Raw genomic sequence first — 15,710 nt, 5'->3', positions numbered from 1 at the left:
AGTTTTTATTTGTCACCATACATATAGGCCCCTTTACCTCTTTCGCCCTTCCCCGACTGGTAACCACTAATCTGTTTTCCTTATCCGTGTGTTTGTTTATCTTCCACGTATAAGTGAAATCACACAGTGTTTGTCTTTCTCTGTCTGGCTTATTTCACTTAGCATAATACTCTCAAGGTCCATCCATGTTGTTGCAACATGGCACGATTTTGTTTTTTTATGGCTGAGTAGTAATCCATATATATATATATATACATCTTTTAAAAAACAATATTTTCCATAAGATTTAACATGGTGCAGAGTCTTATAATATTTAAAATATCTAAGACACAATCCAAAATTACTTGGTATGCAAAGACTTAGGAAATCTCAACTCATTTGTGAAAAGACAATCAACAGAAAGCAACATCGAGGTCACAAAGATGTTGGAATTAAATAATAAAGACTTAGAAGCAGCTTCTATTAAAATTTCCCAACAAGTAATTATGAAACTCTTAAAACAAATAAAAAAATAGAAGGTCTTAGTAAAGAAATAGAAGGTTAGGGGCCGGCCCCGTGGCTTAGCAGTTAAGTGCGTGCACTCCGCTACTGGAGGCCCGGGTTCGGATCCTGGGTGCGCACTGATGCACCGCTTCTCCGGCCATGCTGAGGCTGCGTCCCACATACAGCAACTAGAAGGATGTCCAACTATGACATAGAACTATCTACTGGGGCTTTGGGGGGGGGAAAGGAGGAGGATTGGCAATAGATGTTAGCCCAGAGCCGGTCTTCCTCAGCAAATAGAGGAGGATTAGCATGGATGTTAGCTCAGGGCTGATCTTCCTCAAAAAAAAAAAAAAAAAGAAAGAAATAGAAGGTTAAAAAGGAAAATGGAAATTTTAGAACCAAATATACAACTGAAATGAAGAAACTCATTGGATGAGCTAAATAGCAGAATAGAGATGACAAAAGACCAAGTCAGTTAACTTGAAGATAGATAATAGAAATTTTCAGTCTGAACAATAGGGGGGAAAAAGATTTTAAAAAATGAAAAGTCTCACAATCCTAAGGGAGAATTTTTTTTTCAAATCCAACGTTTCTGTTATTGGAGTCTCAGAAGAAGCGGAGAAAGAATGTGATGCCAAAAAAAATGTGAATAAATAATGGCTGAAAACTTCCCAAATTTAGAGAAAGATAGAAACCTACTGATTCAAGAAACTCAGTAAACACCAAATAGGATAAACTCAATGAAATCCATACCCATTTTGACCCATCAGTCAAAATGCTGAAGGCTAAAGACAAGGAAAAAAATCTTGAAAGTAACCAGAGAAAAATAATTACCTATACAGAAAAATTTTTCATTTTGAAATAATACTACATTTACAGAAGAGTTGCCAAGAATATATAGAGTGTTCCCATAGACCCTTCACCCTGCTCCCTCTAATGTTAACCCAAGAGGACCATGAGAGAATCTTCTGGATGACCAGTTTCCCAAGGAAGGAGAAGCAACAGGCTATCTTGGCGTGGGGATACAGGGTGTGGTGCCCAGGGTAGACCAGATGCCCCACCAAGTTCAAGCCCACAGGAGAAGGATCTCTTCATTCAGTCAACTTCATCCTTATACAGCAATTCTTCCACAAGTGTAAATCAAAGCTTGTCTTGGTGTTCCTTGCCCTGGCGGATGTTTAGGACTTTCTTTTGATTCAAACCTCCCACCTGAAAGGGGAGCTGCTGGTCCTGGCTCTCCTTTCAGATGTGACAGAGAAGTCCCAGGGGACAGTTCCTGAGAAAAGGATACCCTTTTCTTCCCTTCTTCTGGAAAGTAAGAACAAACCTCCCCAGAAATTCACTCCACCAAGCGACTTCCTTGGCCCAGCACATCCAAAACTGGCAACAAGAAACGTCTACAGCAAGTGCTGGATTCAACCTTCTGTCCACAAAACCAGAAAACAGATGTGAATCATGTTGTAAGTAGACCCCATCATCCAATGAGCATACTTCTGAAGATACAGAACTACAACAAAGTGTTATTTCCCTTTCTTTCTTTTTTTTTTTTTTGTGAGGAAGATCAGCCATGAGCTAATATCTGATGCCAATCCTCCTCTTTTTTTTGATGAGGAAAATTGGCCCTGGGCTAACATCCATGCCCATCTTCCTCTACTTTATATGGGATGCCACCACAGCATGGCTTGACAAACGGTGCGTCGGTGAGTGCCTGGGATCCGAACCTGCGAACCCCGGGCTGCCGAAGTGGAGCTCACACATTTAACCACTGTGCCACCGGGCCGGCCCCTTTTTTCCCTTTCTACTAAAGTAACTGATATATCTGTCTCTTAGTTGTATTGGTATTAATTAAGAGATTATACAATGGCTCAAATGGAAGTTTAATATAATTATAATTCTTACAATAATGTTTTATAACCATGAATTATTTAAATGTGAATCTTATCAATTAATTGATTCCATTTTATTCTATTTGTAGCTTGTGTAATTATAGTATTTTTGTTCTTAACAAGACCACTATAATAATACAGAAACACAGCAATAATATTTTTTTATCTTTCTTCTAAAATAAATTTCAGCTTTTTTCTCTTTTGGTTTTATTGCTATTATTTAAATGATTATACAATAACTACAATGAAAACTTCATGGGATTATAATTTTTAGGATAATGTTCTCTAAATGTGTATTCCATAAATGTGAATCTTATTAGTAATTTGCTTTCTATTTGAGTTCCAGATAGCGTATAGTATTTTTGTGTGTGTGAGGAAAATTAGCCCTGACCTAACACCTGTTGCCAATCCTCCTCTTTTTTGCTGAGGAAGATTGGTCCTGGGCTAACATCCATGCCCATCTTCCTCCACTTCATGTGGGATGCCTGCCACAGCGTGGGTTGGTAAGTGGTGCATAGGTCTGCACCCGGGATCCGAACCTGCAAACTCCGGGCTGCCAGAAGCAGAGTGTGCGAACTTATAACCACTACGCCACCAGGCTGGCCCAGTGTATAGTATTTTTATTGCTGCTATTGAACAAGTTTCTTTTATTGATCTGGAAACAGCCATTTTTTTTTTGTCTCTCTGCCAAGGTAATTTAGCATTTTCTCCCATTTCATTTCACTGCTGTAGTTCAGTCTTCATACAATGGAAGTTTGACCAGAATTATACTTCTTAGGATAATGTTTGATAAATGCATTTTATTTAAAAGTGAATTTCATGAGTAAATTCTTAACTTTTCTTCTGTTCCTAGACAGTGAAGTATAGTATTTCAGTTTACAGTGTTTAAAACATTCCCCATAACCTGAGCTGTGGGAAGTTTTACATGAGCAGTCTCACCATCGGAGGTATTGGAAATTCAAAGTCCGTATCCGCATTCCAAGGGCCGAATTTACTCTAGATATGAGACTAATATATTTACCTAAGTAAATGTTAGTTTAAAAGAACAACCCTCTGATGGCTTTCATTGTGCCTAGCATAAAATCAAATCCCCTCACTACGGGCCACAAGGTCCTGAGTGTGCTGGGCCCTGCTGTTCCACTGACTCATCTCATGCTTACTGTACTCTGGTCACTCAGTCCTCCTACAGAGCCTCAAGCACACTGAGGTCTTTCTGCCCTTTCATTCATGCTGTTCCCCCTCTGCCCGAAACGCTCTCTCTCCCTCATCCTTCAGGTCTCAAATGTATGTCTTTGGAGAAGTTTTCACTGGTTTCTCAATCAGAATTAGTTCCTCTTTTCCATTACACCCTATGCTTTTCAACTTTTTATTAATAGTGTTTATCACAATGTGCAATTGTATAATTATTTATTTATGTGATTATGTGCTGAATGTGCATATCCATATCTCCATGTCATCAGGGATTGGATCTATTTCTTGTTCATTTACTGTACCCAGTGTTTTCAGAGCAGCGAGGGGAGGGTGCTTGGGGCATTTGGTGGGGCATTTTCCCTTGTTTTGCTGCAATAAGAAAGCATAAAACACAACCTTCCAGTGACTTACAAAACAAGTGTTTATTTCTCACTCACAGTGTATGGATGAGCTGTCACTTGCCTGGGCTTGGCTGGGCTTGGGTTTCAGATCAGTTTCATTCTCTCAGGTCTGCTTGTCATTCAAGGTCCCAGGCTGAAGAGGCAGTGGCATCCTGGGCATGGTCCTCTCATGGTAGACTGCACAAGCACAGCAGGAAGAGTGGAAGCCTGGCTACTTCTTAAAGCCTCTATTCAGAACTCACATACCCTTTTGTCTGCCCATATTCCACTGGTCAAAACTAGTCAGAGGGCCCAAGATCCGTGTGATGGGGAAAGCAGCTCCACCCACCTGTGAGAATCCCAAATGACCTAACACTTCCAAATGTCCCTTGGGGGCTGCTCCGTAACCACCCCAGGCCCTGGCATCCCAGACTCCATGCCCCAGGCCCCGTATTCCAGGACTCACAATCCTTAGAAACAGGCTCCACTCAGGAGGAGGCTGTGGGCATCCCAGATGAAGAACAAGGTGCTCCCAGCAGAGCTGTCAGACCAAGAGCCCATGTTAGCATTCCTGGTGGGAGAAGGAGAAGACTTCTTTCGAGGGCGTCACGTCTGTGCGTTTCAGGAAGGCCCTGACCTTCCCTCAACTCTACAATGTGCCCTTAAAACTCCTCATGGTATTGAGTTCTAGATTGTCACTTACCTGTCAGCTGATATTTATTGAGGGCCTAATGGGTGCTGGACAGTGCTGGATTAAGACTGGTGACCAGGTGAGGTGCCAGGTCTGGGTCAGGCCTTTCCTTCGTGGTTTCCCACCCCTCCCTCCTCCTTCCCATGGAGGTGCCCCTTTAATTTAGACGCATCGCCGTGATTCCCATGAAGCAAGGGACAGCCAGGCAGAGCCCAGTGACATGAGCATAAAACAAATGAAAGAAGAGGGTTAATGGATGCAAAATCAAGATGGCAGGAACCTGTCACTTGAGAATTGCATTCTAGTGCTTGAGAACTCTGAAGGATTTTAATTTCATCAGATTAGTCAAATCCTGGGAGGACTTTACCTAGCCATATGCAAAAAGACTGTCTTTACATAGTGGGCAGATAATAAATATATGCAGAATGAGTGCATAAACCTATGCAATTCTGTGGTACGGGAGAAGGAGGAGCAGCAGCAGACAATGGACCATAACTCTAAGTGCTAGTCATGTCCATACACTGCTAAATGCAGTGACAGCTTTATTGCCCGAAAACACAACCCTACGATATAGTACTACTATTATCCTCCTATAAACGCAAAACATAGACAGGATTGAAGTGTAATCTTAAAAGCTGTGTAAACAAGAACAAACAGGCCGGTCCATGGAGTCAGAGGAAACGTGGCCACATAGGTATCAAATATGAGCATGAACTTTGGCAGTTCCGACCTGCCCATGACACTTAAACCCACTGTCTATGGAGAGTGGGCAGGTCATTTAACACCATGGAGCTAACATTCTAGCTAAGTACTTAACGGAGCATTGTTTCATTTAATCATCTCAACTACCCTATTAGGTGCTTTCCTTATCTCCATTTCAGAGAAAAAGACGGTGAGGTTTAGAGAAGTTAAACACTGTACCCAATAATTGAACTGGATATGTCTGACTCTAGAACTGGTCTATTCTATCCTGCTTCATTCAATAGACCTACTAACCTCTGTGCTTTCGTGAACATCAAAAATCACCTTGTGAAACGTTGAAACCAAATATTACAAAATCAATTGAGGCCATATATAATTTCTTTAGAATTTAATACAATCATAATAGCATTTCTTAAATGTTTACTATGTACCTGTTGCAAGCATTATCTCATGGGATCCTCACACAAGCCCAAGAAGAAGGTCATGCTCTAATTTTTAGATGTAAATTACGGGTGTGTTGTGCTAAACGCCGTTAAAGCGTGTGTAATAGAGCAGCATAAGCGACTCTAAAGAGATGCGGTATTGCTGTCCCGCTTCCTGTATTTAGGTGAGCAGAAAACGCGGGAGCGGGAGGGACTTCCAGGTCCGACGCCGGGCACAGACCCAGCCACCGCGTCAGAGGGAATGCGACATGGTTTCAACAGCAACGGAGCCATTACTTCTGCTCAGCAGGGAGATGAGAACAGTGCTGAGTTATCAGAGCTCTCGCAGGGAGCTGCAAATGAAACCCAGCCCAGGCTCACAACTGCCAGACGTGGGCTCCGGACTCCAGCCCCGGTGACTTTTCCCTGAAAGTGTCGGGGTAAATGCGGGAGCGTGGGCGCGAGCTTGCCCGGATCCGGAGCTTTAGGGGTGATCCCTTTCTCATGTGTAACTGCGGGGTCGTCCCTTACACTCCAAATGAAAGATGTCACTTTTTTCATTTGTTCTGCAAACGTTTATTGAGCGCCTACCACTCCCCCGATATACGGCAGCGACACCAGTCACCCAACGCCCGCGAGTGCGCGATTCGGTGGCGGCTGTGTGTACGGAGGGTGACGGTGCCCGTCCTGGAGTCCCGGGTGAGCCCCGCAGCCGCAGCGCCCGGCCTGCGCGCGCCCGAGGCGGCACTGCCCCCAAGCACATGCACACGCACGGGAGCGCCGGGCTCCCGCGTCCCCGGCGCTGTGTCGGCGCTAGGCGCGGGCGGGAGCTCAAGAGTCCGAGCGGAAGGCGGGAGCTGCAGGCGGGGCGGGTGCCCGCCAGCGGCGCTCGTGCATATGCTCCTCGGCTACCGAAGCCCCGCCCCTGTCCCACCCCCCTTCTCCCGCGCGCGGGCTTCGCGCGCCCCAAGCCGCGCGCGTGCGCGCGCGTGCGCAGGCCAGGGCCCTCCAGGGGCCGCCCCGTAGACTCCAACGAAAGCGTAACAAGGTCCCGGATTAACCCTTTCTTTGCTCACCCATTTAGAGGCCCGGTCGGGTTCCGTGCCTGCGCAAGCCGGCGGCGCGCCTTCCCCCCAGCCCGCACCGCGCATGCACGGGAAGGGGGGGTGCCGGTGGGGGTGTTCACGGCCGGCTAGACATTCTGTGCTCGTGCAGGAGGAGGGCTGCTATCATCAGGGACGTGCACGATTCCCCCCTACCCCGCCCCCTCCCCAAACTCCAAAAAAAAAAAAAAATTCAAAACACATTGCCACCCACCGTGCCCCCGCGCCCCGCGTCCATCCCGTCCCCGGCCTGCGTGCAGTGAGCGTGGGGAGCCCACGGCGAGTGTCTGTGGCTGTGCCAGGCTGCAGGTAAGCGCGGGCTGGGGGTGCGGAAGGGGCCCCGGCCGTCCGCGAGGCGGCCGCGGGGGCGCGGGGGCGGCCGGCGGCTGGCGCGGCGAGGCTGCCCGGAAGAAGCGCGTTCTCGCCGAGCTCTGGGGCACCAGCCAGCTCCAGGATGTGCGAGCAGCCGCCAGCTGCACAGCGCGGTGCGAGCGGGGCCGGGCGTGGGCCGGGGCTGGGCCAGGCGCGGGGACAGGGCGCTCCGGGGGCCGCGCAGGCCGGCGAGCGGGCTCGGGCAGCGGCCAGGCGGCGGCGGCGGCCCCGCGCGCGCGCTCGCTCGCCGAGCTTCGGCGGCGGAGTTCATGGCCGCCCCCGCTCGCACCGCCGCAGTGCACCGCGGTGGGGGTGGGGACGGCCCGGGCCCCGGCGCCGAGCGCGGCCCGCCGGGCGCCGCCCCTCCGAGCCGCGGGCTCCACCGCGCCGCCCCCAGCTGCCTGCGGAGGAGGGGGCCGGGACCCCCGCGCTCGCTCTCCCGGGTGCGCCCGCGGAGCTCGGGAAGCCGGCCGCGCGCCGTCCCCGCCCCCGGCCGCGGGAGGGCGGGGGAGGGCCCGGCGCGAGCCGGCCGGGGAGTGCGCGGGGCGCGAGCTCCGGGCTCGCGGGGCGCGGCGCGGGGCTGCGGAGCCCGGCCGCACGCCCGCTCCCGCTCGCCGCCGCCGTGGGTCCTCCCTCTCGCGCTCCGAGCCGCGGGCCCCAGCCCGCGCCGGGAGCCTGATTATGAAAGGGAAAGCGGCCCTTTCACCTCCGGGCGCCGAGCCGGGGGCTTTTGTTTGGGGAAGAATGCAAACGGCCTTATCCACTCCCCCACCTCCCTGGCTGAAAGAAACGAGCGCGAGGCCTGGAGAGGCTCTGAGGGCTCCTCGGGTCTTGCGCTTCCTCCCCATCCCGAAGTTGCGAGCTTTCGACAGGGAAGTGTTGTCTTCGCCATTGTCGCGGCTGCTCCGGGGTAGGGGAGGCGGCTGCCGCTGCTTATGTAAGTTTGGCTTTGCAGGAGCCCCCGCTCCCGCCTTTGTACCGGCGGCTCGGCGCGCCAGCGTTTGGAGAACCGTAATAAAGGGGCAGCTTTGTTGTGGAGGTGTACTTGGGGCTACGTCTTTCCCTCCACCTACACAGATACTGGCAACGGGTATCTTCCAGTTTGACTCACCTGAACTTACCAATTGGAACACCTCACTAGAAAAAAAAAAATGCTTCTCAGATATCTTGAGAGAGGGGGGACCGAATAACACACTGGCCAAAAAGAAAATTCAGCACAGTGATATGTTGCCATGGGTACTGGACGTCCAGTCCTCTCCGTTAGTCCATGTGCACTTTTATCCTACAAGCCCTGGGGAAAGTTACTGACAACAGTAGACAGTGACCCGGTAGGATGGTTTTGCCTGGCTGCTTTCTCTAGGGAATGACTGCAGGCCGGGGTGCATGTAGGGAACAGAGTAGGAAGCAGCTTTAGAAATAATTTTGCCCATACCTCACTTTGCAAATAAGAAAACCCTTGCTAGGCAGCTTATTGGTCTGTTCGCTTTTCTGGAGAGGGAAATTTGGATGGTTTTCAGGACTCTGGTCTCTAGGTTCGAGTCCTGCACCACAGTTTTTGTGTAAGACTATTGCAGCTCAATCCTTTAGTCCTGTCACACTCAAGTTTGTTTGTGTGGTCACTGTTCAGGAGAGGAAACTTTGTTTTTCAGGATATTAGTCTGCAGGATGGAGTCCCTCTGGTAAGAGTTAAAACTGACAAAAAAACTAGAATTCTTTGAGCCTCCCTGTAGGCATAGAGGTGAAAACGCCTGGATTTCTCAAATGCAGGCTTAAAGATCAGTGTAGCTTAGGTGATGTGCTACATCACACAGAAGTGTGGAAAGGAGAAAGCAGCTTCTGTTCCCTCTCGTCCAGTGTTAGCTTTTGGGTGTGTGTACTTCTATAACTTTCTCTATATTTATGAGAAGTATAAAGTCTCTGTGTTTATACGAGTCTAGAGAAAAATGTGGAGGGCTACATACCTAGCAGGAAATGGTGGGTTAGGCACTTACTGGCTTTTTCTGTGTCTGTGTAGCTGTCAACATCTCTACAAACACGGACATGGACTTTGTGAGTAAAACTTCCTTAGTGGTTGTCCAACCCATCCTTCCCATTCCCAGTACACAGCCCCTCCACACTGAGTGCTGCAGCCATTATGTTCTCGTTCCCATCTGCTCAGAGCTGGACCTGATGCTGCCAGCCACCCCCTCCCCCAGTCTGTTCCGAACCTGAAAATGGGTATATGTGTAAATGGCAGGACAAGACAGGAAAGTCTATTTTTTTAAATCAATTATTGAAAACATTTTTGTTCAGAATTGGGATAGAGGAAGATCCTACCTTACTCTTGTATGTCCTTTTCTCTTGTAGGACTGGCGTGTCCCTGATCAGAGTTATTCTGATCTGAAGAATTTGGTGTTTAAAGCATTAAGATAATAGCCTGAGTTGTTCATGGTAACTATAACTTTGGATATTAAATCTTGAAAACATGGTTTGGTCTTTGCTTTAAAATATATATATTTCAATTACACATTAGCACTTCAGTTTCTTTGGGAGAAATGTGTATTTTCCTCATATTTATATTATGTTGAATGAAAAGAAGACAGTGTTTGGGGCCGGCCCAGTGCCATAGCGGTTAAGTTTGCGCGCTCTGCTTCGGTGGCCGGGGGTTTGCAGGTTCAGATCCCAGGCAAGGACCAATGTACTGCTTGTCAAGCCATGCTGTGGCAGGGTCCCATATAAAGTAGAGGAAGGTGGGCATGGATGTTAGCCCAGGGCCAATCTTCCTCAGCTTGTCAACGGATGTTAACTCATGGCTAATCTTCCTCACCAAAAAAAAAAAAGAAAAGAACACAATGTTTTTGAAAAGAAAACATGTAGAACACATTATTTTAAAAATATGAATTCTTTTGCATGGTGACTGATGTCCTTCATGTCAGTTCTAAATTTCTTTTGCTTATAAAATACTTGCAGCATTTGTCAAGTGCATGCCATCTTGATGACACTTCTATCTGGATGGCAGATAGACTGGCATCCAGAGGGAATGAAGCCGCTCGTCACTGTCTTCCCAAATGTCATCTGATTTTCTGAGGGTCCTGTTAAACCTTAACCCTCATTCAGAAGTGGCCCAGTACTGGTGTGGAAAAACTGGAAGACAACACTGAGTAGAATATTTGGGCAGTGATATCTCTTGCTAGTTCTGCAACAGTGATTTGTTTCTTCTGTGAAGGAAGTAGAACCCTGAGCACTGTTATTCCTTTTACTCACTCTTCCTCCACGTCAAATTAGAGTAGATGCAACAGACAGAACTAGTGGATTTGTGCCTCAAACCTATTTCTGAAACCTTGAAGCTGAGCTATTTGTCCTTATTACTTCTAATAATGTTGTCAGGAAGTACAAGTTTTGGAGCTAGATTGCCTGGATTGGAGTCCCAGCTCCCCACTAAATACCTATAATATTGGGCAGGTTCCTAACCTTGTCTATAAAATACCTGTAATACCTGTCTCGTAAGGTTATTTGATCGTTACATTTGTGAAGACATGTAAAGCGCATGGAACAGGGCCTGGCACGTATTATGTGCTCAGTAAAAGTTGCTGCTGTTATAACGAGGCAAATACTTAGTAAAGTGGAGATACATAGAAGTAACAATGTGGAAATGCCTAAGTTAGGATCAGTCTTTTCTACTCATATTCCGAACCCTTCCTATCATTGACTTTCAAAAAAGTTGTTAGGTATCAAAAATTGTTAGGTATCAAAAATTGATCAGAAAATGAAAATCTACCTGTGTTTTCTGTATGGAAAAGTATTGTTCGTAATTACCAAACTTTCTTTTTAAAAATTTTTTGTAGGAGTTTTTCATCAGTATGTCTGAAACCATTAAATATAATGACGATGATCATAAAACTCTGTTTCTGAAAACACTAAATGAACAACGCCTAGAAGGAGAATTTTGTGATATTGCTATTGTGGTTGAAGATGTGAAATTCAGAGCACACAGGTGTGTTCTTGCCGCCTGTAGCACCTACTTTAAAAAGCTCTTCAAGAAGCTTGAGGTGGATAGCTCTTCAGTAATAGAAATAGATTTTCTCCGTTCTGATATATTTGAAGAGGTCCTGAACTACATGTACACAGCAAAGATTTCTGTGAAAAAGGAAGATGTTAACTTAATGATGTCATCGGGTCAGATTCTTGGTATCCGATTTTTGGATAAACTCTGTTCTCAGAAGCGTGATGTATCTAGTCCTGATGAAAATAATGGCCAATCAAAAAGTAAGTATTGCCTCAAAATAAATCGCCCCATCGGAGATGCTGCTGACACTCAGGATGATGATGTGGAGGAGATTGGAGATCAGGATGACAGTCCTTCTGATGACACGGTAGAAGGCACCCCCCCAAGTCAGGAGGACGGCAAGTCACCTACGACTACGCTCAGGGTTCAGGAAGCGATCTTGAAAGAGCTGGGGAGCGAGGAAGTTCGAAAAGTAAATTGCTACGGCCAGGAAGTAGAATCCATGGAGACCCCAGAATCGAAAGATTTGGGGTCCCAGACCCCTCAAGCCTTAACATTTAATGATGGAATGAGTGAAGTGAAAGACGAACAGACGCCAGGCTGGACAACGGCTGCCAGTGACATGAAGTTCGAGTACTTGCTTTACGGCCACCATCGGGAGCAGATCGCCTGTCAGGCATGTGGGAAGACATTTTCTGACGAAGGCAGATTGAGGAAACATGAAAAACTCCACACGGCGGACCGGCCGTTTGTCTGCGAAATGTGTACAAAAGGTTTTACCACACAGGCCCACCTGAAAGAACACCTGAAAATCCACACGGGGTACAAGCCCTACAGTTGCGAGGTGTGTGGGAAATCATTTATTCGCGCCCCAGACTTAAAGAAGCACGAGAGGGTCCACAGTAATGAAAGACCGTTCGCCTGCCACATGTGTGACAAAGCCTTCAAACACAAGTCCCACCTCAAAGATCACGAACGAAGACACAGAGGGGAAAAGCCTTTTGTGTGTGGCTCCTGTACCAAGGCATTTGCCAAGGCTTCTGATCTGAAAAGGCACGAGAACAATATGCACAGTGAAAGGAAGCAGGTGACCCCCAGTGCCATCCAGAGCGAGACAGAACAGTTGCAGGCGGCGGCCATGGCTGCTGAGGCCGAGCAGCAGTTGGAAACAATAGCCTGTAGCTAGAGGTGACGGGACAGGAACACTTTGCCTGAGCCGTGGAGACTGAGATTGCATTGTTCGTAATACAGGAACGCCAGTCACTGTATTTTTGTGGAAACTTACAAGCATTATACTCACTGGACTTAAGGCAGTGCTTGGTTAGGTATTTTTAAAACTTTTCAAGGAAATAACATTCCTTGTTTCTGGCCAAACCGTTTCACTGTCCTGTCTGGTGTCTGGTGTTATTGTTGCCAGGAAGCCCCCCTCCTCTTTTTTATGATTTTAATTTGAGAACTCCTGTGTCCAGTACAGAAGTGAGAGACTTTCAGTCCATTTTTAATTCCTCTCTACACTTGCTGCACTGGTGAGTGCACTGCATAGAGTGAGAATTGAGTAAATTGATTTCCTAATCATCACAATTACAAGTGACTTATGGTCAAAACGGCATTTTTAATAACTTAATAAAAGTACTTCATGTAGATGCAGAAAATATTGGTGGGTGGTTGGCCAACAACACTGCGCAGATATGAAAACAAGTTCTGGAAATGCAGAATGGTCTTAGATTTACAATTGGTTTGTTAATTTTATATCACTCTTTTTCACGGTTTTTGTGGACAAGTAATGGTTGCTTTGCTGAAGTGTTTCTTTATCCATTTTTGATTGCCTGTCCCTTCCCCAAAAGATGTAGTCGCAAGTCCTGATGGCGGAGCAAGCCCACAGGGATGTTGGTGGTCTGAGGGCTGAGTTCTCGCGTTCCTATTGTTTGGGGCATTGCTACTCTGCAACGGATGGGGTTTGTGGAGTGGACCAGTGGTGAGCAGATTAGAAAAGGGTGCATAAGAACCTGGCTCTCAGAGGCAAGGTTTTCACATTTGCAACGATTCCAAGATTTTCTAGATCAAAATAATTCTTAATTGATTTTGAAATTGAATTTTTATTTAGGATCAAAATTAGGACATTTGCCTAATTTTGCCACTTCAGATACATATGTGTAACTTAACATGATGTCATCATGCTTTTGGGCCCTGTGCAGCACACAATTTATCCATAAAGGAGATGCAATATCCTTACCTAAATTAGTACATTTAAAATCTTTTAAGTGTGTAAATAGTATAGAAGTGTTGGTCTTATGTATTTCAAGTAAAAGTAGACAGCTGCACTTTTTTTGCACATTGGATTAAAATAACTTCCATCAGCAACCAACATCAGTCTGTTTTTAACCAATATTAAAGATTGTCAGACCAAATGTTTATGTTTCTGAAATATATTTCATCACTGGTTACAGTTTTAAGTAGAAGTTGATTGCCTTTTCATAGCTGTAAACAGAATTATAAACACTTCCAATTTTGGTGTACGAAAATTTTTTATCATTTCTTTAGGAATATATTGAAATACCAACAATAATTTGAATTATATTCTGTAATAAAATATTGGTTATTTTAGAGTGTACAGTTTTAGAAAAATGTCAATTTTTAAAATTTATTTTTGGTTGCTAGGATTTTTTTTTAAGATACATTAAAGTAATTTCATTTCATAGCTTGTTGCATTAACACCTGTAATTACTATTGTGGGAGAAATTTTATTTTTTAACTTGATGTATATGTTATGCCCAAGATTGTAGGATGAAGATGCTACCTTTTTAAGAGCCTTATTTATTGGTAAAATGTTTAATTTAGTTTAAAATTAATTTAATTTCTTTTCTTAAAAGTTGTTTATTCTGCCCTAAGAATAGTCCTGTCACTGTGTTTATATACTGTTAGTATAAGGGGAACTGATTGCTGTTCCTGGGCTGTTTTAACCAAAGCAAAGGAAAAATAATTTAACATCTTGTTGATAGCCACTCAGCAAACCATTTTTTGGGCCTTCGTTTTTGTACATAAAAGAAAGTATACTTCTATCATTCCTGTTTCCATTTTTTCATAGCCACCTTTCACACATCTGGGTTTCTACCAACATGCATTTTCTATACTATCTTCATCCTAGTTTTACAGAGTTGCAAGTTAAATAGGTGGTAGTGTTAACCCTCATTGAAACCACATAATCACAGTGGTACCCCAAAAAAAGAAAGGTTAATTTTTAGCACTTTATTTGTATTATGTAAATATTTACCGTTTGTCCTATTTTGCATGAGAAATATATTTGTGTTCTAATTTCTACCATCAGTACTGGGATTGTATGTTGTTAGGGTGCATGTTTTCTTAGTGGCAACAAAGTCATGACATGGCAGCTGTCCTGTTTTCTGGTCATTAAGACTGACTCTCCATGCAGCTGGCTTTAGTGGTCTCTTGGATGGTGAAGCCATCATGTTAGACAGTTCAAGGTACCTCCCATCACAGGGAGTTAATTCTGAAATGTGCTTACACTGAATCTGCATTGTGAAAGGGAAGGAAATTCTAATGTCAACATTACCACTTTTCCATTATATAAAAATCACCTACTTTTTTCAATTTTACAAAGAGAATGTTTACAAACTTTACTTTTTATGCCAACTTGCATTGTATTGGCAATTATTGAGGAAGGGAATTTTAGGAACTCGAAAATTTAGGTAATTTGCCTGCACATTAACTTAATCACAAATTTAGAATTGTTAGATTAAATAGAGGTCGCCATCAAGTGAGCCTGATAATAACAAATTCTTCCTATTTTGTTGGAAAAAAAAGATTGAGATGAATGAGAAGGATGCACGTTTATGTAGTTTTCAATTTAATGGATTATGTTGTGTAAGGTTATCTGTAACTCAGTCATTGGGAACCTGAAATTCATTTTCTTGAGTAATGCTGTTAGTGGTGATTAGTTCCCAGAGCAGCTGTAAAAGCGTTCTGTGTAAGTGTCATAGAACTAGTGTAATAAGGGTTCTGGTCTTGAGTTCTGAGTCCTATGAGTTAAGGAGCTGAGGCTTCCGAGAAAGAGAACGGAGAACTTGCACTTTCCTCTCTGCTATTTACCTTTAATATCTACCTCCCTTTCTCCATTACCGTCCCCCACAGCCCCGCTGAATGTGTGGGAGACAAGTAAGACATCAGGCTGGAGGCAGGGTATCCATTGAAAACCATCACAGTGAGAGATGAGGGCTTAAATTTATTCTCATGCTTCTTTCTAGTTAATAGTTTACAAAAAATCAATAAGCACTTTCAGTGATGGGGAACTCCCTACCTCCCTTATGATCACACACGCCCATCTTGAGAGCTCTAACTGCTCTTTGTTCCTTGAATTCTGTCTCCATTTTTGCATTTCCCCTTGTAACTGGGAACTTTGTCTCCCTTGGAACTGTTTAATCCTGCATCTACTTGACAAAGCTCCAGATATGTAAAGATACCATGTTGTTTATTC

At 45.1% G+C, this 15,710-nt stretch overlaps 1 protein-coding gene across 3 annotated transcripts; it reads left to right on the top strand.

The window, feature by feature from the left end:
- The first annotated feature begins 6,864 nt into the window (after positions 1-6,864).
- Positions 6,865-14,277, top strand: ZBTB14 (zinc finger and BTB domain containing 14). 3 transcript variants are annotated; one of them, XM_058556898.1, is made up of 3 exons: positions 6,865-7,170; positions 9,580-9,663; positions 11,058-14,277. In XM_058556898.1, the coding sequence occupies exons 2-3, from the start codon at positions 9,661-9,663 to the stop codon at positions 12,402-12,404; spliced, it is 1,350 nt and encodes a 449-aa protein (XP_058412881.1). In that variant the 5' UTR covers positions 6,865-7,170; positions 9,580-9,660; the 3' UTR covers positions 12,405-14,277. The 3 variants fall into 3 exon arrangements, with proteins under 3 accessions (XP_058412881.1, XP_058412883.1, XP_058412882.1); XM_058556900.1 differs by lacking the exon at positions 6,865-7,170 and adding an exon at positions 7,310-7,346; XM_058556899.1 differs by lacking the exon at positions 6,865-7,170 and adding an exon at positions 7,889-8,170.
- The last annotated feature ends 1,433 nt before the right edge of the window (positions 14,278-15,710 follow it).

The sequence above is a fragment of the Diceros bicornis genome, chromosome 16, assembly GCF_020826845.1.
Source record: "Diceros bicornis minor isolate mBicDic1 chromosome 16, mDicBic1.mat.cur, whole genome shotgun sequence".
Classification (NCBI taxonomy): domain Eukaryota; kingdom Metazoa; phylum Chordata; class Mammalia; order Perissodactyla; family Rhinocerotidae; genus Diceros; species Diceros bicornis.
This window is presented reverse-complemented; position numbering and strand designations above follow the sequence as displayed.